The following is a 24600-nucleotide window of genomic DNA, read 5'->3' on the forward strand; positions in this document are numbered from 1 at the left end:
GAGTGCAGCAAAGCACTGCACCTGCAATGGTGTATGTGGGAAGTGAGGCGTCTCATGCATCTGGTTCCTCAGGCTGAGGTGAAATGGAGCCTGGAGCCTGAGCTCCAGCCCAGATTGTGTCTTTCCCCTCCCATGATGGGCCCAAGTCCTAAATGGTCTGGGAGGCTGGTTGCTGCTCCAAGGAGGAGGATATAATTGGCTGGACCATTAACCATTAACATTAACCATTAACAGCCTGGGGCCATATTTGGAGAAGGCAGGGATTCCAACCTCTAGTTTAACCCATTTATGCCCAGCCCACAGGTGTACACATTTGATCCCTGTTGCATATATGCAACATTGGATAGAAATGGCTTAACTGTAGGAATTTTCAGGAAATTTGGTCAATGATGGTGATTTTTATGACTAAAACATTTAATTAACTCTGGCAGCAGCCACATTTACGGAGAGCAAGAACATGGCTCAAAACGACCAGCAGAATCAACGCCATGGTACTCACACATGCTCCTAATGGGGGCAGCAGAAAATTACAAGCTAATTTTAAAAACCCGATTTGACAGATATTCTTCAAAATGACAAGAAAATTCAGAAAATTTTGAATTTTTTGAAATAAGAAAGATCCCAAAAGATAAACCTCAAAGGACAAGCTGCAGTTTTAACTCAACTCTGGTTAATGCGAGTTCATGGCTACCAAACTGTATAAGAATTTTAATGCTGTAACTCCCATATTTCTCAATGGTTTTGCACAAATTTTGGTAGGGTGATGGAGGCTCTTGCACAGATCCTCTGTGCCAAGTTTGAAGAAGATTGAATGGGTGTGCTAGAATTGATGAGGAACAGAGTGTTTGGGCATTATAATGGTAGAACATGTTCCTTCATTCCCTTGGGCTTATGTTTAGGTAATTATAATTCAAAAAGAAGCCAAAACATGATTACAAAACAATGATTCCTTTTATCTCAGATTTGCTCCAATTAATTATTATATTATCAGAATGATTAAATAGAAATTTGACATGGGATACCTGAAATGGACACGTTTTTGCCAATGCAGCCAGCATAGCTGGTTATTCTTTGCTAATAAATCCCCCTTGAATTTCTATCTAACATTTTATTTCAGTTCCCTTTGGCATGCCGTTATTATGATTAACATTATTTCCATGTGTAATATTTTGCAATTCCTCTCCCCCAGAATATGCCATTTGTAGTGTACTGACATTATTTTGTGCTTTGAAAAGGAAAACAGCAGAGAGTTTAGAACCCAAATCTGTACTCTGCAGTACAAAACTGAAGACCAAGCCTAGTGTTCTCTGTGCCAGTGGGAGGGGGGTCCCTTGTCCTAGCTTAGGGCTCCAACTCTTATGGCAAAGGATCAGCTGCCCTGCAAATTAAGGATGGAAAAAATGGTTGTTTTTGTGTTTGCAGAAGTACTACGAAAGGGAATTTCTTGGAAGCAGGAACCACAGAGTCACAATCAAGCAATTACACCTCATCATACAGCTCACTGAATGGGGCCAAAGCTACTCAGGAACTACAAAGAGAGGTTATTGCTAGTGCTTAGAGTTAAGAAGGGCAGGATGGTCCACTTTTGGTGAAACTTGTCTTACAAAGAATATCACACCAATTGATTCAGCACAACAGCGTCAGATTCTCTTTCAAGGATTATGGGCATGAGCTAGCCAAAATTAAACACGCTTAAGCCCCATAGGGAACCTGAACTACATGCTTAAATATCTTCCATTAAAATCAGTGGAACTTTCAGTGTTTAAAATACCCTAGATTGTACCCATGATATGTACTCTAGCGTGTCTATTGCAAAATACACTTGATTTCCATAAGATTATTCTTTTTGCATTCTGGGTTCTCCGAGATGATAAAAAAAAATAAAAAACACCACTCAAACTGCAACCTTATACACATGTACCTGGGAATAAGACTCATTGAACTCAATGGGGTTTACATCTGAGTAGACTTTCCTAGGATTGCACTGTTACTCTTCCACTCGGTCTTCCTTTACACACACACGCACACACACGCACGCACACTCTTTGTGAACAAACCCCTGTTGTTGTGACCAAAACCTCAAGTATTAAATAGAATTAAGCACTTCTCACAATTCGTATGAACATGAAAGCAATTTAGATAAAACAATATTAAAATATGCTTTGGTGTACAGTTGACAAGCTAATATTTTATTACTTGCAACAAAACTGAAGCATAATAAATAGTGATCATTCCATTGTAATTGCTATGTTCCCAGGTTTATATGTAAAGTGGAATTCTAATGGGATTTTTTTTTAAAACTTCACTCTATAATGCAGAATATTTTTTGCATACAACTATTTATTTTGCGTAGGACAATCCGTAACATAATTTGGGAATTTCAGTGTGAAGACGAACACAGTTTGGTTTGTAGTTTTAGCCACCTGTTCAGAGCTTTTACAAAATACAATATAAAATTATACAAAATAATTTACAAAGTGCTGAAGCACCTCTTAGTGCTCCTAGGAACTCGGTCACCTCCAGTGATCCTCTTCTCGCTTTAGAAATTTATTTAAATAATAATAATAATAATGTGCATTTTCTTAAATAGTGGTTTCCACTTGAACTTCCGATGGTACAGGCCTGGTCCATTTTCACACCAGTATTATGATCCCATGGTATTTTTCCCTGATACATTCAGCTAGTAGTAGAGATGACTTTTATAATTACTTAAACATCTAACTTTAAGGCATTTAATAAATTATATTTAATGCATATTTAGAAGCTCGCAGGACATGAATTTGAAAACGTGGTCATACTATTATTTAAACGAGGTCTTCCAAACAGATATTATACCTTATTTCTGTCAATATTACTAAATATATTACTAAATATATTATTTGAGCAATTATTTACCACTTAAAATTTATGTTGAAAATGAAAAATGGAAGGCCAAAAAAAAAAAAAAAAAAGACAGAATGGAGTGCTACTCTCTGAGAAATCTTTGTTGTTGTTCTGCATAAAGGGCTATTATGATAAATAATCACCTTTCAGTATTTTACTTCTTGCAAAGAGAAATTATTCACATGGAACTTTAGATCAGTTTAGAATATAATCCTTTCGAATGCCACAGATACATTTGCAATGTCTTCCTCTTAAATATTCTATTTTTGGAATCTCCTTCAACACAAGCTTTCTATGTAGCATTTTTGGTTTGGTTTTGCTTAAAGGAAAAGCTATGCAATCTTAAATGATCTCTTTTTCTAAACATTTCAGTTCAAATGTGTGATTTCATCACATGTGAGATGTTTCTGTCAATTTCAAATTCCATACTGAATGATTCAATATCTTGACCCAAATCTGTAGTGCCATTTATGCAGGTTCACGAAGAGTAGCAAACTCAACCATGGCCAGGATTTGGTTTCTCCCATCAGTGGAGGAAACAAGGATTTCCACACAGACTTAATCAGGGATTTGATGCAAACTAAGTATTTGCTTGTGGAGGAAGTTCATGCATAAAATGGGTATTTTGACATAAAATTGACCACAATATTTTACTCTTATCCCTGTCCAAAAGATCTGCAAATTTGATCGTAAAGCTTAAAATTCCATTCCCACTGGAAAGCTGTTGTGGCACACTTTGTGGTTTCATTTCCCCTGCTAATGTTGAACATTATATGTGTACAGTCTGACAAATTTAAATAATTGTACAAGTGTAAATCCCCCGAACGAGCCTGTGACATGCTTTCTTGAAACTCATGTGATGACATGGGAAGGTGGGTCTATTGGTTGAAGCCAGCAGCTGGAGAAGACTGCAGCCACAGTCAAAGGATACATCTGCTCTGGAAAGACGGTTTTAAATAAAAGGGCGAGAAGTGACTGTCACAGAACCGTTGGTAAAGGATTTTATTCATGGGCACTCACGGTGCATTGGCAACGCAAATGGTGGTGTAAATCATCTCAAGCCCATAACAGATCTAAGAGACTATGTTGTGGTGGAATACTTCTTTTGGGAAGAGCTGCAAATTTGGCCATCAACCAAGAAAATTATTGTGCGCCCCTTATGATTTCAATGAAAAGCAACAAAGAGGTTAATTAGACCAGCGCGCATCCCTTCGCTTTCTCCCCGCCTTGCGCACATGCATGCCCACCAAATGTGAAATGTTCGCCTTTTCCCCTCAAACGTGATGGTTGTTGAACTTATTTTTAGTGTCATTTGATAAGCCTCCCTGCTCGCAGAGAGACATCCCACTGACCCAGCCACTGGTCATTGTCTATACCAGTTCCCATCAAAGCAGGCGCACGTTGTCAGGTTTCGACTCGAATATCCATTTTGCATCTGAAGTACAGTATCGAAAGTGACTGGATCATTTGAGCCTTTTTCTTCAGCTGCTGCCTCCTTCCTCCCCCACAGTGCTTCCACTCACGCTAACATAATTTGGCACCGCCGACGTGACACAACGCTGGTTTTTCTAAAAAAAATAATATATTATAATACATAGTTTGTCAATGTTTTCCAATGGCCGGCACTTTGGTACATTTAATTTATAAATTGAAGAAAGGCGGTCTTGCTCTGTCTCATTTTTTGTTGTTGTTGTTGTTGTGGCCCCGGTGTTGAATCTCCACCAAGGCATGGTACCCCCTCAAAAACTGAGTAATGCGCATACAGTAATAGGTCATTCAATGTCAAAAGGCATAAAAAAGATGAGCAAAACCTTCACAGGCTGCTGCTTGCTGTTGCCTTTAATTATATTAATTAAACTTTGAAATTCTCATGCAAAGAGAGTTGCTGGCTTGTGACGCTGAAGAGCCCTTGGAGATTTGGGTGGGGGAAGGGACAGGAACCCTGAGATACCAGCTTGTGGCAACTGGTTTTTTTTCCCCATTCTTCTCCTCCTCGTACACAAGCCTAGAATTACTAGGTATGTTTACAAAGGATAATGTTTTTATGCGCTGCTGAGCGCCGGGTGTAGAAAAGGGGAGAATATATCAGCCACAGTGCCAAGGCCTTGAAGCATCAGTCCCTCAATCTCTGCTCAAGATCTCTGGTTACAGGCTGTCTTCCTGTAGAATAACGCTCTATTAATTTTTCTTCCTGTCCTGGGTACAGATGAAAGAAAGGTGTCTTCAGAAACTAAAGGGCAAAGTCCTGCTTTCCACCAATACCTTCAGGCACCATGTCTATATTTTGTCATGCATGTGCACTGCTCAGCATTAGAGTGACAAGATTTTCAGTCAGAAGGTTCCCGTAAGGCACACTCCAATGTGGGGGGGGACGACGACTCAAACGGATTTAGTGATATGACATCGCTGTGAGGCAACGAACTCTTACATTTTTCCGAGCCTGGTGGGAATTTCGCTCTTCTGCCCGTGGCTAATATTTCCCTATTGAAATAACAAGTGCCGTCTTCACAACCGAGAGACAATATAGCTCCTGATAAAGGCACAGAAAGGCTTGAGGACGTACAGTTTGTCTACTACAACAAAAGCCAGAGTCTTTGGTGATTTGCTTGCAATTTCTATACTGGACGTTTGGGGAGAACCCAAGCATGCAAAACCAATGTTCTTGACGTCACCGTTGCAAATCGTAATGAATACTGCATGAGGTAACAAGCTTAAAAGAATGTGGCGGACACAAGAGCTTAGTGAAGCAGAGTGGGTGGTTTCTGGTGGAAACAATGGAGCAAACCTCCCAGCTGAAGTCATTCTAAGGATGTTGGTATAGTGCTTCATTGTCTTCCTTTGGTTACCATACAACAGTGATGGCCTCTCAATCTTTGGCTTTCCTTTATTGAGATGGTACTCGGGTGAAGTTCATGCATCGGCCCTAGAGAGAAACGAAAAACAAAAGAAAAAATGTAATTGTTACTGTGTGTGATTGTAATAAATACATAATAAAAAATATCTAGGTAATGGCTGAAGTCCCATAGGCCACATCTATGGGAGTAACTATCCTTTTACAATGAGAAACATGTTAAAATATCTAAGGTGAGTAATAAATTTTCTCCACACACTTCTAACACTGACTTGTAAGATCATAGAGTGGAAAATTCCATTCCACGGGAAGAAATGGTTGGTAGTTTCGTTGTCTTTACAGAAGCCTAATTTCCTGGTCTCTTAATGGCAAGTTGCCAAGTGCATGAACACGTCTTCTCAGTTGAGGTTTTCCCATGAGCCAACCGAAAGATTAACCATGGAACACTGACCAAGACCTGTGTTGTGAGGTCCAGGACATGTGCTTTGATTTATGCAGGCACAGCGTGCTGTGATTTGGTTTCAAAGATTGAAAAGAAAGTAGCTCAGATGACAGCCCTACAACCATGGTCAATATCAGCATTATTCAGTGAAAACACACCGTGCAAGTTTTCTTTCACACACATGGAATAACACAACTGGTTCTACAGTTAAGTAGCTTTGTGAATCAGAAGCAGCAAGCTCCTGTCTTCAAAAGCTCATGCTAAGCCAATATGTGCCAATCTTTATGCTGTCACAGCAACCTTTAGAGTTTGTGCGCCAACAGGCTAACATGGCAGTTCTTCTGGAACTTAACTAGAATCTTTCCCACCACATATACTGATAGAAACCCTAATAGATTTCCACTACAGCAAACCAACTGTATGCTGCTCTTTTAATCCATCTTCCATGGTGGATAGATTAACGTAATCATGATTTACACCATCACCAGCAGAAGGCCTTGATTAAAATCAAGGGGATGAGCAGCTTGCTCAGGAGCGAGGGCCACACTGAGTATGTTTTATCATGTGCTGGAGGAATATAGCTGATTTACATATATTAGTTGCATGCAATTAACATAATTTGCACATCATTTTCAAGAACATGGCTATTGCCAACCTACAGCTAATAGAATGGCTGCATTCTCCTTACAGCTTTGTTATTCAGAAACCATTGCCCTAAGCCTTGACAATTTTGGGTCACTGTCAATGAATGAAACATTAAAAAATAGAACCCAATTTTCTTTGTTACTTTTTTTAAAGAAAAAATATCTCGGGTGAATGCAAAGATGTAGACACTTTTCCCTTTCACACAGACAGAAGTCAGATGCCTTTTGCATGTACAATTTGATGTGACCTGATCCTGTGTATGAAAACTCAGAATATCCCATGGCAACAGACAAAGCAGATCTATTGCTCTACCTTACCTCTAAAAGATTACCAGCAACTGACCCTAGCAGTGTATAGCATTATTTTGGGGGAGAGCGTAGTAAGCTCAGTGGTAGCAATGGTTATGGTAGAATTAGTTACATGAAGCCAAGGGGGTTTGGGGCTTACATTTTCAAACACCCCCCAAGCCATTGAGCAAACCACCCTGAAACCAGTTGGCTGTCCAAAATCATTAACTCAGATGGCATGGGTGCCTACTGTTCAAAGAGGGGGGGAAAAAAGTCAAAATCCCATTGAGTTTCCTCAAGGTCTTGGGCCAGTCTAAACTAGTTATTGGTACCCCAGTTTTTGTTAGTCTCAGTACTGAAGATACCTACCAACAGAAGCAAAACAAAAGAGAAGTTGAACCCATATGAGTGTACTGGAGTATGAAGTGAAAGCATGCCTTGGCAACTCAGAGATACAGTCCATCAGAGAATGCACCAGAAGCCATTAGATTGGCAGAAGTCATCCTTGTGTCTACTAGGGCTGTCATACAGAATATCTACGTGTGTCTGATTTCCACAGTGGAAAACTCTAGTGTACTGATGGAAATGCCCCGTTCCATTTTCACACATTAATTGGGAGATACCGATTACAACACTGAGCAGAAATGAGTAGGGCTCTTCAAATTAGCACATCCAATGTAGCCACTGCAACTCATGAATATTCAAACAGGAATCCACATATGCTTGATTCATATTTACTGAAAGTCAAACAACCTAAATTAATCTGAAGCTTGATTTTGAATAGATTGCAAGCCAAGTGAAATCGAGAAAGAGTGAAGAAAACTCTCACTGAGTTCTAAAAACTCTGATGTGCCCACATTACAGTGAGAGTCTGAAATTGGGTGACAGTCGACATTTACATGAGAATGTTGACAATCTTCAGAATTCTGTCACGGCTAAAAAGCTCAAAGATACTTCAGTGAATGTTGACAGTCATCTAAAATATGATTGTCAGTATTCACTTGTGTATGTCACAAAAGCGAGGATGTACTTGCATCTATTTTAGACAGTCATAGAATGCATCTGAGATTGCCAGCATTCACGTGTGATTGTAGACAGTAACCAAATGTCAGTCGTTTATTGGAACCCCACATCACATGTGAATGCTGACAATCTCAGAGGTAGCTTATGAATGCCCTACAGGTAGACCACAGCTGCGATACAAGGACATCTGCAAGAGGGATCTGAAGGCCTTAGGGATGGACCTCAACAAGTGGGAAACCCTGGCCTCTGAGCGGCCTGCTTGGAGGCAGGCTGTGCAGCATGGCCTTTCCCAGTTGGAAGAGACACTTTGCCAACAGTCTGAGGCTAAGAGGCAAAGAAGGAAGGCCCATAGCCAGGGAGACAGACCAGGGACAGACTGCACTTGCTCCCGGTGTGGAAGGGATTGTCACTCCCGGATTGGCCTTTTCAGCCACACTAGACGCTGTGCCAGAACCACCTTTCAGAGCGCGATACCATAGTCTTTCGAGACTGAAGGTTGCCAATACAATATACTGTAGAATAGATGCCTGAACTATTGTGAATAATAACACTGAAAAGCAATACAACTTAGCATTTATAGAATGTATTCGAGTATTTCAAGCGCTTCACAAACATCTTATCTTCATAAACTTTAACATGGACTGTGAACTAAGAAAGGGAGCAGAAAAATCAAGACACATTATTTCTAAAGGGGGAGGGGGGCATGTGGAAGGAAGTTTACAGGAAGAGCACTGCTCTAAGCCTCCAGTATGAAGGGGCACTCTGAACTTTTAAAGGTTGAGAACTGGGTACCTGAAGGAATGTCTGTACCTGCACTAGCCCAGTGGGATAGATAGATGGGGTGCAAAACACTGGGTTTTGCAGGGAGCCTCACAGGGGCGTGCAAGCACCCCCCCTCCCCTTTGGAGCAAATGTGTTCTGTGCACCAAGATCATGTGCACAGAGGTTGTGCCACTAATGCCTAAGAGGAGGCAGGTAGCAAATAGGGAGAGGGACTACTTGGTTGTGGTACCCTACCTCTTTAAAATGCCTACCCCCAGGGAAGCTTGCATGGTGCCTATGCTGACATCCTTTAGGTGCCAGGCGAAGGTCTTTTTAGTCTCCCAGGTCTCTTAATACTGAAGGAGATTTTAAGTTGCGGAGATTGCTTTCAGTGCAGCTATCTTGTTTTATGGAAGGTATGACTTTATAGCTTGTTGTGAACTCATTTAATATCATCCTAAACAAATCCTAATGCAGCCATACACTGAGAATACATAGATTCTGAGATTCTGAATATTCTGAGGTATTCTGTAATGCATACATACTATCTGAAGCTAAGCAGTTGATGTGTACCTCTACCAACATACAAAGCTGTCTTATACTACATCAGTCCATTAAAACATCCAGCCCAGGAGTGTCTATGTTGACTACCAGCAGTCTTCAAGGTCTCAAGCGAAGGGTTCTCCCAGACATGCAACCTGATGCGCTTTAAGAGAAATCAGAGAAGTGAACCTGGAACCTTGTGAGTGCAAAACGTGTGCTTTTTAACAATTGAGCTATAGCTCCTCTTTCCCTGGTCTCCATAAATTTCACAGTGTCCACTATATCAAGCTACCAGGCGAGCAGACAGGGTTATCCATGGCAAGAGAAGCATTTGCCGTTTACCAAAATGTACATATATGGAGACAATCTTCATGAACTGCGCGCTGGAAACCAGAATACTGGGAAACACACTGAAAGTGCTAATTAACTTTGAAGGTCAGCGATGTTGTATCACCACTAATGTAACAACAAAGACTCCATGCCAGTAGAGTAAAAAAACAACAACACAAGTTTCCTGTGTAGGTAATAGAATGCGACAGGGTGTGCAGCTCTATAATGTGTACATGCAGAGGGCACAGTTAACAGTTCCTATATGAAGCCAAAGCAACTTCCAGTACTGAAACTGTTACCCCAAATCTTACCTAGAATACATTGCTCTAGATTCTGGAATCACATACATAATGAAAGGCAAATCTCATAATGAACATTTGCCATTTAGTGCTCGCAGAGAGATAGTCATTTGCTGCTCTCCTGTTTTTGGTATGCAATACTTGATAGAGAACAGTGGCATAGCTAGAGAGGGTGCAAAGCACTAAGTTTTGCAGGGGCCTCAATGCACCATGCCAACTGTCACTCTCCCTCCCCTCTGAAGTCATTTGGATGGTTTGAGCAAAACGGAGGTGTACGATAGTGATAGATAGATTCTGATAGAGAATACCCTATTTAGTGCTTAAGAACAGGGGTATAGCTGAGGGGAGACAGGAAGGAGCATAGTGTTTCTCCTATAGGAAGAGCAGTGACAACAGCAGGGATGCTGCCTTTGAAATTTTTTTTCAAAGGACCTAAGCCAAGAAGACAGCATCAGGGTCAGCAGGAAGCAAACTGAGAAATTTGCCTAAGGATACTGCATATACATCTTGGGTTCAGTTCACTGACATGGCCACTTATTACAATGGTTTAGACAAGTTCTTGCTTCCATTTTGGAACAGGATATAATTTCTTGATGCAGATTCCTTCCAAATGAACTCAATGGAAAAACATGTGAAGCCTGGGTTATCTTCTCAGCCATATTTCCACAGTCACTGTGGTGACTTAATGTTACATTCATGCCCTCGTAGTCAATTAAACAATCAATACATCCAATTTGAATTCAGATGTATCATGCCTTGTAAATCACTGGGTCATAAACCTTAACAATACCAACATGTAGTCGGAATAAAATTGAACTAAATTAGTGTCTTAGGGCTACAGTAATTAAAACATGAGTTATGCAAGCATCCCATGATTATCTCATGAGAGATCAGGATAGATCTGATGGCCCAAATACATTTCAGGGAATTAGGATGTGGGTTTAAGGATCAGAAACTTCTAAATGTTTTAGAAGGCTAACAGAGACTAGGTGAGACAGAGAATTTAAAGAACACATCACCTGATGTTCTCTCCAAGCCTTAAACGTTCTCAGATCCTTTTGGAGTTCTGCATGCAGATTAGGTTGCACAACAAATTTTGTTAAAAGTCGTTCTCCATAAGAGAAATGCTCCTGTGTGACTTTTTGGATTTAACCGGGCATGCATTGGATCTCTCTGAATTGATTCTGCTTTGACTTCAGAATTCAGTTCTGCTTTGACTTCCGAGCTGGAATGTTTGAATTCTGAGCGATGCAAATTATCAGCACGAATGCACTGGGTAATAGGACCTTTGGCTGATCACAGCTTAGGTTTGAAGCCTAAATGGATTATATTACTTCCAGCCATGATGCCACTTCCATGTTAATGACATCACTTCCAGTGGTTGCCGATAGATTGTCATTCTAAAAAGTATGTCCCTAAAAGGTTTGAGAACTACTGCTGTAGATAGCACTGAAATTATTGTGAACACGGTCTCTGTTGCAAGAAAGCCTTTTTAAATTTGAGTGACAACCTCCACAAATGTGGCTATTATATTCAGATGATTTGGAAGGTGCACATTTTTCTGTGAGCAGGCACAAGCTTAAAAAGGAATATTATCCATTACCATCATTTGAAAGACAGAAAGAAAGCACTCAGGTTTCTGTTGGGGGCTCTTACTAAAAGCCAGGAGAAGGATGTTTCCAAGACAAAATTTCCCTGTGTGAACATGCATCACACAGGTTGCTTGTGACACAAGAACTAAAGAAGAATTTCAGAGGTGTGAAAGTGTCCTTCAATTGCATGAAACCTTGTATGATATTCTCTAGTTTAGTTTTTGCAAGGGATGTGTGAACTCCCCCCCCCCCAAGACATTTTACAAGGTTTACTGAGAATATGTGAGCTTAAGTTGAAATTGCTCAGATAAGTTAATTGAGGAAGAATCTCAAAATTTGCTTGACATGACAATAAGGAGAAATTTCTGGGCCACATGAGGCCATGAGAATCTGGGAAAGTTTGCTAGTCTTGTTGAAAGTCTCCTAGCATCCCTCAAGATTGCCCTGATGTTTTGCTCAGGCAGGAGCCTCCAAATTCAGCTCGAACTTCTCTTCAGGTGAAATTCAGTGGCAAATCTAACTGTGCCCCCTGCTTCCATTGCACATGTCCCTCGCTTAGAGGAAAGCATCCCTTCAACAGGTAAATCCAGTGCCAAGAGCCAAATGCAACATGTCTCACAGCAAAGCGATGAAAAGCTACAGGTTGACTACACCACACTTTGCCTGCTTGCATATCTAATAACAAAGTATTGTTTGCCATTTTCAGAACAAACAGAGCCAATGGGAACTGATCCTAAGATTCATGTGCTCTCCCCTCTGAGCATGACTGGAGATGATTGAAAGCTTTTATTTCACTTTAGAGCAAAGTGCAGCTCCTGATGACACCCAAATTTGGGGAACTATAGTGTGCTTATGGTTAGTTCCTGGTGCTGGCTGGTTTGTTAGTAATCACATTTCAAACAAACCACAGTCCCCTGTGTTTGGAGATAACTGGAAGCTGCAATGTGTTCAAAAGTGAATACGGAAGCTTTCAGTCACATCAGGGGTGTCCAAAGTTTTTGGCAGGAGGGCCACATCATCTCTCTGACACTGTGTCGGGGGCAAGGGAAAAAAAAGAATTAATTTACATTTAAAATTTGAATAAATTTACATAAGTTTACATAAATGAATATATTAAAGATGAACTTATATGAATGAATGAAGGTCTTGCTATAGGCTCAAGGCCCATAAAAGGCCTTGCACAAAGCAAGGCTGGCCTTTGCTGCCGCTACTGTATCACAGATGTGAAACAGCTAGCTGTGGAGGGAGCCCTCATTCCACAGCTCATGCAAAAGGTCAAACAGTTGCCCTCACGCTAAGAGCAGTTGCGTCGGGCCAGTGCAGGCTCCAGCAAGTTTCCAGAGGGCCAGAGGCTCATTGGAGACTGGGGTCTCCCTGAGGGCCGCATTGGGAGTCCTCAAGGGCCAAAAGTGGCTCCAGGGCCGGGCTTTGGGCGCCCCTGAGTCACATGGAGGAGGAAGGAACATGCAATGGGTTTGGCCCTTGCATGTGTGTGTGTGTGTGTGTGTGTGTGTGTTTGTGATGAGTGTGTCGGTAGGTAGGTAGTTGGCCTCTTTAAGTATCCTGCCAAATCACAGTACCTAGTTATATAAAACCAGTATAAGTTTGCACTATAGATATGCATTAAGGGTACAAACCCACCCTGTGCACTGCAGAACCCCTAAAGCAGTATACATAGTTTGCAAGCATTGCTCTTGCGCCCTCCAACATTGCTGAATGGCAGAAGGTGCCTTCTTGCTGGAAGGAAAAGGCTCACTCCTTTTTGGACAAGAGAGCAGGAAAGCACAAGGTGATGATAGCATAACATGGAATCTAGTAAAAACTGTTCTTAAAATTTAGTAGCCAGCATTTCCCCCAAAATGTGTTACATTTAGCATTTAGAAACTGACAACAGCAACCCACTCCTGAACTGAAGCAAGTGTCATTTCCAGGCCACGAGGCGTTAACATTCTACAGAAATTAACATTTCCATGGGCCTTTGCTGGTTCTCTGCACAGGATGTATTTCTCCCTGTAACTGTTATAATACTGGGCTCACCTCATAAATATCAACTGACACCTGCAATTTAGTTCAAATACATTCTCTCTCCACCCCATACACACACATCGGGGGGTGTGTGTATTGATATATTTGCTTTGGAAGGGGATTTGTAAAAACTAACAGTCTGCACAACTTTGCACCCAAACTTAAATGGTTACTTTCTCTTTCTCTTGAGCAAAAAGGCCAAGACAGGGTGACCCTCAGTATCTGTGGGGGTTCCATTGCTGGAAACCCAGTGCTTACCAAGGGGTCCCATACAGTATTTTGCTCCAGAAACACCAGTACATTGTTGTCACGCTCCCCTAGATCTTGGAGGTGAACAAGGGAACTGCAACTGTGCTCCAGAACAGTGGTTGAAAATGGCTGTTCTATGCAACAAACTATATACACTGTGTTTTTAAATCTTGACCATCTAAAACTTTTGGTTAATTTTGAACTGAACATTTCTGCACAATGAAAGCACAGATTTTCTCACCAGAAATCAAAATCACTGAATATTTGATTCATCCCTAGTCCCTTTGATGCAAAGCAAATAAATTTCAAGGTGATAAAAGCAAATGATAGCAACCTCTCCTTTTCTTGTGTTTACAGTCATGATCTAACTACAGAACACAATAAAACCATCTTTTCTAGTATTTTTGTAATACTAGGGTCCCCTCGGGGGAAAAAGGTGGGGCAAAAAAGCTGTGAATAAATAATAAAATAAATAATTTTACCTATTAAAAAAAATCCAGGTGGAGAATTCCTTGATTAAGTTTCAATATGCAAACATTTGGACATATCTGATCAAAGCTGACATACTTGCATACAGGAGCTAGGGAATGTTTGTGGGGTACAGCATCTGTCCTGGCAGAATAATCCCAAGAAAAGAAGGCTGTTATAAGTGATTTCAGCATTCCCCACATGCTGAAATGAGCAACATGTTCTGCCGGAACTGGCCCAAGAGAATCAACAGAATATTACCGCCAATGTTTTTAGTTCACAGGCTACTTTTAGAAAATGCTATTAAGGGCAGCTTTTTTATCCCGCTAATAGTGCTTATTTTGTAACTGGACATATGGACGTATCAACCCTGTTGCCACCGAGCATAAAGCCCTCAAGTACATGTTTATTGGTGATTTAACCTTGTGAATGCCAGGCCTGTTGAGAAACACAAGGCAATGCATAATGACCCACAGAAGTTACATCCTTTGCCAAGCTCTCGCCACACTGGAGAGACAATTAAAAATGAAATTGGAATATTTAAAATGAGAGGCTCTTTACATTTGCTCTCCAAATGATCCACAGCTATAAGGAAGGGTGAGAATAAAAACTAGATGTATGGCCTACATGCACTAATCAGAGAACTTTAATAAACTGCTTTGTTTTACATGTATGGCTAGAATTGGTTAGTCATTTCGAGTATTGATGAAAATGTATCTTACTTGCACAGACTTGCCTGTATTGTAAAGCCCTCTCATTCTGCATATTTGTTGTAGGCTGCCAGCCCTTTGTACAGGGTCGATTTTATTTCTATGTCTATCACAGGATCAGGACCTAAAGGCTCACCTTCAGAAGCCTTCCTCTGAATACCCCTGCTGTCTGAGATGAGAAGGCAACAGAAGAAAGGACCTTCTTGGTTGTGGTCCCTCATTTACGAAATTCTCTTCCTAGTCAGGCTCACCTATTGTCGACTTTACTGTCTTTTCAGTGTCAGGCAAAGATGTTTTTAAGTCCCTAGGCCAGTGGTACTCAAACCTTTCCGGCCAGTGGCTCCCTTGACCCCCGTGGCTGTTGGCCATGACTCCCCATCATGTTCCTGAGGGCTGGAAGTGACATCATTGAACAGGAAGTGGTCAGAAATATTAACTATATTAATATTAATATAGTTAACATAATAATATAATATTAAATATACATTAACTATATTAATATTAATTATATTAATCATAACATTAATTAAATGCAGATCTTAAAAATATATTATTAATTTTGTATTGTATTGGCAACCTTCAGTCTCGAAAGACTATGGTATCGCGCTCTGAAAGGTGGTTCTGGCACAGTGTCTAGTGTGGCTGAAAAGGCCAATCCAGGAGTGACAATCCCTTCCACACCGGGAGCAAGTGCAGTCTGTCCCTGCTCTGTCTCCCTGGCTATGGGCCTTCCTTCTTTGCCTCTTAGCCTCAGACTGTTGGCCAAGTGTCTCTTCAAACTGGGAAAGGCCATGCTGCACAGCCTGCCTCCAAGCAGGCCGCTCAGAGGCCAGGGTTTCCCACTTGTTGAGGTCCACACAGCAATATACACAGCAATATGCATACACAGCAATATACATGCTTTATAAATGATCAGCTGCTGATCACTGTTGGAGACCGGATGCCGGAGTAGGTAGATTTTGTCTGGTCCAGGAGGACTCATTTTTTTAAACTTTGTAAGCATACCAATAGAATTGTTTTATCAAATGAACTTTGTCAACAACCGGTCTGACCAACATTACACACACACACCCCTGTGGACCCCAATCCAACTAGTCATTTCTCCCATTCTCCTTGGATAGGATTGAACCCTTTATTAATTTAATAACATTAAATTTTTTCAGCAGCTGGTGGGGAAAACAAAAATAGACTATGAAAATATAGCAGAGCTGATACGGGTTTGATTAGGAGTCTGATTTGTCGCCTATACTAGGAGATGCACAGCTCAAGCCTATGCATGTCTACTCAGAAGTAAGTCCCATTAGAATCAATGGGGCTTACTCCCAGGAAAGTGTGGACAGGATTGGGCTGGCAATCACTTCATCAATGGCTGATAAGCATTCCCTTCAAATAGCAAGATTCATCACTTTAAAAATACAGCCTCTCCTCTTCAGTCAAACAACAAGATTAATAAATCACTTTAAAAACAGTACCCTTTTCCTGCTCCTGGCCAAGTAAAGTGTGTGCTTCTCTCTCTCCCCCGCCCCCTTTGCCAACTGCATGGAAACAACTTTAAGACCTCTGGTGACTGGTAATATAGGAAGCGTTTTATTTGGGGAGGGGGAGTAAAGCGGGAAGGTTTGGAGATTGAAAGGGGGAAGTGGAAGAGGGAGGGGGTTGAAAAGAGAGATTTCACTTTGATGAGAAGCGATCCCAGGCTGGGAACTAGGAACCAACCCGACAAGGATCAGCGAGAGTTAAGGACTGCACGCTGAGCATGTTCGGTACTTGCCAGATGAGGGTTGGAGTCTAAGAGCTTTGGAAACAACATGCAGGGAACACAGAAGGCGGCAGCCTCGGAGTGGAGGGAGAAGAGGGCGGGGCGGCAGCAGCCACTCTCGCAGCTGAGCAACTCCCGTTTCTTCTGCTTTAAAAAAAAGCACAGACGACGGGCAAAAGACGGGCTCGTATTCTGCCCAGGGGTGTGACTGTATCGTTGTGAGAGGACATCCCGCGCCTCCCCTTTCAGTTCCTGGCGCCTCCCTAAAGAGCCGCGCCACACAGTTTGAATAACACTGCCCTAGGCTTTTAAATCTGTGCAAGAGAAAGTGTATTAAGGGCTGCTGTTTTAATCATTTGTTGTTTCTATATTTTTATTGCTGCTTTTGTTGATTGTTGCTTTTAGGTTTTATTACTGTAAGTCACCCTGGAAATATTTTGCATCGAATGGTCGGATGTGAAAATACAAATAAATGAATAAAATGTGAAATTCAGCAGCGGTAACAGTGATTACCATCGGAATAATAATGCCAATATTAATAGTAAGAACGATACTGGCGTCCCCCCCATATCCATGGAGGTTCTGTTCCGTGGCCCCACGGATATGGCAATTATGGATATGAGGGAACCCTATGAAAATAGCAGCCCCACAATTCGTTACAATATTCGTTACAATACATTAGCTTCTGTGTGGTTGCCCTGGAAGCACGTGTGATTCTTGCTTTATCAAAGCAACTTTTTTGCTTAACTGAAGATCGTGATTGTAGGCAAGCAGACTGCACTTCATTATAGACAGATAAACTGAATATTATCTTCCTCTTAACTTAGAGGGAGTTCAGTTAGTCTCCCTCTAGAGTTCAGGCTGGTTATCTGCAGCTGCATTCTTCAGTAGTGATAACAAGAATTACAACTATATGGGGATAATATTGAGCCATTTTTGGTCCATTTCACTCACTTGCACACCCCTCCAATTGTGTGGGGTTATTCATGGCATGATTTCAAAGGGGAATGAATGTATATCAATGAAACGGGGGGGGGGGATTGTAAAGATCTCTGTCATGCTGCCAATTTTTAATGGTTGTTAATCCAATGAACACGAAGTACTTTGAATACTCAGGAACAAAAAATACTATATAAATGCTAAAAGATTAATAAAACTATAAACAAGAATTCCTGCGTTATAATTGCACAGGAAAAACAGGATTTTTGTGCAAAAACAAAACCACCATCAAGTTGCCTAATTGCTAACACTTCTTCACAACCAAATAATAAAATAAAACAGTCTTAAAAATAATTGTTTACTCTTCAAACTATTCCTGGCCAGTGCTCAGACCTGATATCTCCTTAAGAAACAGACAATTCTGTCTTTTAGAGCACAGCAGTTCAATATGTGTGCAGTTTCATAGCAGTATTTAAACTATTGTTTTGATTAAAAATAAAAACAACAAGTTATGATACTAGGAAGAAAAATAACAGGGAAGAATATTGCTGTTCATGTGATTGTTAAATACTGTAACAGGAAGGACAAGGATATAAAGAGCCTTGGATTTCAGCATTATCATCCCTTGTTAAGAGAGTGATTGATAAACCCTGTGGCATAAGGGCTGCAGGATACTTGAAATAGCCGAGAGCTGGATTGCTCTGCAGAGGAGGAGACAGCAATGCAGACCCTTGTACACATTCGACATATAACAGCCCTCTAGATGCCACTGTCATCCAGCTGTCACTTCACCAACCCTTGCTGTGCTACCCACTAGCTGGATTCTGAGGCGTTCTCAACTGAATGACTGTGGAGCCTCTCCAAAAAGAATCTCAGTGCCAAGCTGCTTTTAAACTTCATTAGCCAAGATCAGGGCTTTTTTTTTTTGGCTGGTAACAAAAAAAAATATGTGCTGAAGATTCAACACTTCCTCTTCCAATATTCAGATTCACAAACAATCCCCCTTCAGTACTGTATTTATCCTTAGTGATGGATGGCAGGTGTTTTCAGAATAGGTGGGCACTATCCTCAGAAGAGGTGAGGAAGATCATGCAAATTATATTCTTATGGCACAGGAGCCTTCAGGGTGAGCATTAGTGCCACGTATTACCTCGTCTATGTGCATGGAAGCGAGTGAGGACTTGCACCTGTTCCTCCTCTACACAAGTTGCAGCACAAGTCCAGGAAGCACCTGAACCTGGTCTAAGAAGCCCTAAGTATGTGCATAGACATGGGACTTTGGGCGACGGCTCTCGCATAAAAGAGAATCCACTGAGATTAATTTAACAATCATGTTGCGCTTTCATGTATGTAAAGTGCTTCGCATTTATTAACTTGATGGAATCCCTACAACCTCCCTGAAAGGAAGTAACTATTATCACCGCCAGATCACAGATCAGGGCTGAGGCAGAGTGGCTCACCTAAAGCAACCTACTGTCAGATCTTCTGACCGGGCAGCGCCACTCGCTCACGTGCTCTTGCAAATGTGCCGCAAGGCATGTTGTGGCAGCCAGAATGAGGGAGATGCCAGCAAAGAGGACAGCATGGGTGGGTGCTGGGCCTCTGCGCAAGCAGGGAGAGGAACACTGGGCAAAACTGGAGGGAGAGCCGAAGGGCAGATTGGGCCCAGGAGCGGGGTGGGGATGGCAGCAGAGGCTGCCACCGAATCCTACTTTGTATCCTGACATGGGCCTCCTTGAGCTGGGGCAGATCCAAGTGGACCCATCAGGGCTGTAGAGGCACTACCAGGGTGAGGGAGCCAATGTTTCCTTGCCCCAAGGTTGGTTGGAAACCTTCGGTCTCGAAAGACGATGGTATAAGCCTACAGCACCCGGTATTCCCAGGCGGTCTCCCATCCAAGTACTAACCAGGCCTGACCCTGCTTAGCTTCCGAGATCAGACAAGATCGGGAGATAGTGTACGGTATAGGGAGATGGTTGGCAACCTTCAGTCTCGAAAGACTATGGTATAAGCCTACAGCACCCGGTATTCCCAGGCGGTCTCCCATCCAAGTACTAACCAGGCCTGACCCTGCTTAGCTTCCAAGATCAGATGAGATTGGGTATGTGCAGGGTAACAGTTGCTGCTAGGAGACCTCTGGCAACTTCTCCTGCCTCACAGGATACAGCAGTGGCCGTTTTGGTGCTGCTGTACTGCGAGGCAAGTGAGGAGCAGAGGTTTAGGCTCCTAATGAGTTAATGGCAGGTGCAAGGTCTGAACTAGGGCCTTTCTAATTTGCAGTTCAGTCTCTTAGCCACATCACTACACCAGCATTCATAACTAGGCTCTGTGTCAATACAAGGAGTTGGCATGAGCAGCACAGCCAGGCGGACCTGCACTTGGACTCACAGTAGCCAACCCAGAGACAAAGAGGGATGGGTGTCATCATTGCCCTGTGAAAATGTGACCTTTAGAATAGCACATCATGAATCTGAATCTTTGGGGGACAGGAACTTGCCCTGTGAACAAGGGATCCACAGTTTGTAGATTCCAATCAAGGGACAAGGCAGGGTCACACATGGAACGAATACATGGAACGAAAGAGAGCATGCTGATTCAGGCCAAGAACACTTCACCGAGTGTCTTCTTGCTCAGCAACTAGAGCTAAGAGCTCACTGAAAAATCAGCTGAAGGATCTCAAATAATCCACTCACACCCAAAATGAAATATCTGCATTCTGCAATACTTGCTGGAAGCCATTCTGAGTCTCCATGAAAGAGCTGGGTAAATCAATCAATAAATTTCAGCACCCACCATCGCTGCAGGACCCCCAATGAAAGAATACAAGTTGCCCTCCCAGCAAAAAGAGGTCAATGAAGAAAGAGGCTATGCCTCCCCCCGCTCCAAATTCCTGAGGCAGCATATAAGGTGATACGCAATCTCTCGCTCTTTACATCTAGCTTCTGGCATGGCCTTTTTTTTTTTTTTTGCTTTAGGAAAAAGAGTCATCTCAGCACCTTGTCAGTTACAACTGTGGACACAGCACAATGCCACTGAAACAACTGAGCTGACCCATCACACCAACCTGTGATCTTAACAGGGTGGACGGCTGGAGGATAGATTGGACATGACAGCTAAATGTGCTCTCTTCGCCTTCGGATGACAACCCCTGACAAAGAACCTTCATGTTTCAGCGTTCAAATGCATGTTCGGATATTGTCAAGGGTCCGGTGTTTTAGATGCATGCCACTGCAGTTCTCCAGCAGAGCCAGGATTGCCTCAGTCAGCAAAGTTCATTCTCCAACAGGTGTTTAGGGAACCAGCTTTGAAAACAGGGCCCTTTGGCTGCACTGTAGAAACAGGTGGATGAGCCCCTCCAAGCCCTCAGCAGTGTTTGTAGCGTTGATAATGGAACAGGGTTCATGAGCCCAATCCTGAGCTCTTCAGCGGAGCTGGTATGAGCGTACCGCTGGTGCTGGGTGACGCAAATGTGCTATAAGGCACCGAGCCTAGCGCCGCTTGGAGACGGGGGGAGGAACCAGGGTGGAAGGGACAGGACTGGTGGAGTCCTGGTCTCTCAACTCTGCACTGGCAAAATAGCCACCGCAGACTTGAGAAGCCCCTTTGTAGGACTTGGGGCTTTCCCTCAGGGAAACGTCTGAGGAGACATCTGGTGGCTGCCATTGGGCCGTAGGATGTAGCAGTCGCTGCACTGGCACTACTGCACCTGGTGGTGGCGCTGTCTTTAGGAATGCGCTGGACAGCTCCCTATTCCTCCTCCATTAACCACTGCTAGAAAGGATCATTCTTCTCATCTATATACCAACTCCAGTCTTGGCCTCGCTCTCCTTGCCCTCTGCTTTCCCAAATCCTTGTAAAGAAAAATCATCTAAACTGGAAACAGTTAGATTATGCAAGGTTAATATATGCAGATCTGCTTCATTTGCATAATGCATTTGGAGCAGGGATGGAGGGACGTTGTTTAGATGCAAAGCTTTGATAGCTTGACTGCCCAAGTACCCACAGACCTCAGATTATGGCTGCTAAGTGTATTCAGTGATCTTTCAGTCAAACCACACAGGTGCAAAACTGGTTGTGGCAGGTGGCAGTAACCAGCCCAACTACCCACAGGGCTCACTCCATTTTCCCCCTGAATCACCTTCCTTTCTCCCCAGGCTCTCATTGGATTCTTTCCTGAGATCTGAACCAGTAGCATAGTTACGGGGGGGTAGCAGAGTAAGTATTGCAGGCACCTCGACACATCGTGTAAGCAAGTCCACCACTGTTCTGGGCTACTGGAGAGTCTGGGGCTGATCCCTCCTGTCCAGTGCTTGGATGGCTTATGAACAATGGCTACAGGTTTGACAGGCGCACTGGCCCTGGCTACACATCCTAAAGCACCCAGAGTTCCTGGCAGGAGAGGAAGCCCTGTCCTGATTTCAAGCACAAGAGCAAGTCAGGCTCTTTTACATGGTGAGATGGCGACCATATTGACATGCAAACTGAACAGCTTAACCGTTCACTACATGATTAAGCATTCGTACAAGTTAGTATCACTCTGGAAGATTTCACTTTCTCGGTTGCTATTAAAAGTTGTTCTTTTTACATTCTAAATTCTTGTCAAGTTTCCTTTTTTTGTGTGTGCCTAAGCGGATGAGGACATGGCAGCTTTCAATAAAGAGGAAAACATATTTTGATGGTAGGGTGTTTTTTTTTTTATGAGCTGCTAGTTTTAAATATACTACATAGCATATGTTTAACACAGAGCATATGGGAAAAACAAAAAGCAAGTCTTGATTCCCAGGCAAAATATTCTTAATACTGTAGCAAAAAGTGTCAGTGTAACATACGGGGTTAGACAAATTCATGGAAGGTAGGTCGATCAGCAGCTATTAGCCATGATAGCTAAAAGGAACCTCCATGTTTAAGGGTGGAATGCCCTTCAATATAAGAGGACAGAGACACAAAGCAGAGGGCTTTGGCCTTTCTGACTTCCTTGCACCTTCCCAGAGGCATCTGGCAAACTACTGCTGGACCTAGGACACAGGACAAGATGGACTTGTGGCCTGCTCCCTCCAGGCCATGTTCTAACTATGATGGGAATCAACTGCATCCCTTTGAAGCCAGATGTCTTGGAATGAACCCATTTTGCCTAGTAAAGCAAGAGGAAGGAATAACGTTGTGTAAGCTGGTAGTTTTTTCACACCTTCTATCTTCAGGGCCCACTTCCACATAAACATCTCTGCCAAGGAACCCTAGTGCACTGCGGAGGAGTCTGGGATATGCTTTGGCTAAACACTCGAACGTAAGGACAAAGTCTCTTGGGTTTTTCTGTCACCCTCTATGAACTGAGAGTGTGCTCTAGAACACACCCAATGCTATGGCTGAATTTGGCAAGGAACGATTCATAGCAACAGACGAGCTGTCTTTCCGGGAAGCTTCATCACCATCACTGATTTTGTTAGTAAGGGCCCCCAATGCATGTCCAAGGAATGCTCAAGGATTCCTGCTACGTAGTTCTCCCTGGACTAGATGAACTGCTGAAAACTACGAGCCCAATCCTGAACTCCAGTGGGCGGCACCTTGGGAGAAGGGGACTTTCGTTCCCTTCCCCTGGGTAAAGGGAATAGCCCTGCAATGGGGCTACTCAATCCATCACCAACCATAAGGTTGGCGGTGAGGTAAGAGCCTTCGTGTCAGGCGCTGAGCCTTACGCGAAGGTTCAGGATCTGGTGGAGCGCCGCTCCATCGATCCCACCTCCCTCCCTCTCCCTCCTTCCCCCCCAGCATGCCTCCCCCTGCGCTCTCCTGCAGTGGGGATCTACTGAAAGCAGTCTAAATTTCTTTTATTAGGTGTTACCAGAGAGCAGGGAGAGGAGGACTGATGTCTCTTCCTGCCCCCCAATTTATTTTTTTTTAAACCCTTCTGTTAAGGTGTTTTCTCTTAAATAAAAATAATTTTTTCACTCGACAATTATAAATCAGTTTTTCCTGGGGCCAATGTATTATGGCTTCTGCGCTAAAATAATATCAGTGAAAATGACATTATTATTCATAATAATAATAATAATTTCTATTATTATTGATACTTATCAACAAAAAAAATAGCCCACAAAGCTGTTTACAGCAAAACAAGCCTGCAATCCTATCCACACTTTCCTGGCAGTAAGCTCCACTGATGATGATGCGACTTACTTCCGAGTAGACATGCCTAGGCTCTAAATCAATAACTTGGTTCTATGATGGGGACCAATGCTGAAGTTGGGTAAGATGGTGCTAGAATGTGACACGGCTGCTTCTGCCTCTTGCAAGTCCATCTCTTCCTCTTTCCTTGCCTCTCTGAAATCAGGACAACCTCGCAAGTGCGCCTCCTGGCAAGGCAAGACGTTCAGCTGGAATTCTGACAAAGTTGCAATAATAAAGCCACCACTGTGTGCTCTGAACTGATGACCTTGCGTCGGAGAGGAAAATAGCTCATGATTTATACATCATGCCTGATCCCTGGACCCTTCCATCTTCGTCCCCAGGAGTGACATCTGCTTCACACTGTTCACATGTCCACATTTGCCTTTGCAAGCACCACTCCTGCTGCGCAAATCGGCACGTTGCACGGCAGGACCTCTTGCAAGCATTCACTTCTTGTCAGCTAAGCTGCTCTTAGCTCCAAGGCTGTTTTAATTACAGTGGAGTTTGTTTTTATTTCCCCCCCCCTTTTTTTTTGTAGCACTGCAAATGTGCAGATTGGTCCGATCCACACAACCTGATCATAGTTGGGTGCCTGTTTTTTGGGGGAGCAAAAAACAGGAACGGGACC

General features: G+C 42.7%; 1 protein-coding gene and 1 pseudogene across 1 annotated transcript in view; both read right to left on the reverse strand.

Annotated features, from left to right (window-relative positions):
* Window positions 1–2401: 2401 nt before the first annotated feature.
* The window catches only part of ANTXR2 (ANTXR cell adhesion molecule 2), a 147271-nt gene continuing 125072 nt past the window's right edge, over window positions 2402–24600 (reverse strand). Inside the window, exon 17 of the mRNA XM_066632532.1 lies at window positions 2402–5806. Coding sequence (XP_066488629.1) covers window positions 5768–5806 — 39 coding nt within the window. The 3' untranslated portion in view covers window positions 2402–5767. The remainder of the gene's footprint in view (window positions 5807–24600) is intronic.
* Window positions 19818–19937, reverse strand: LOC136656453 (5S ribosomal RNA; annotated as a pseudogene).

Source organism: Tiliqua scincoides, chromosome 6 (assembly GCF_035046505.1).
Source record: "Tiliqua scincoides isolate rTilSci1 chromosome 6, rTilSci1.hap2, whole genome shotgun sequence".
Taxonomy (NCBI): Eukaryota; Metazoa; Chordata; class Lepidosauria; order Squamata; family Scincidae; genus Tiliqua; species Tiliqua scincoides.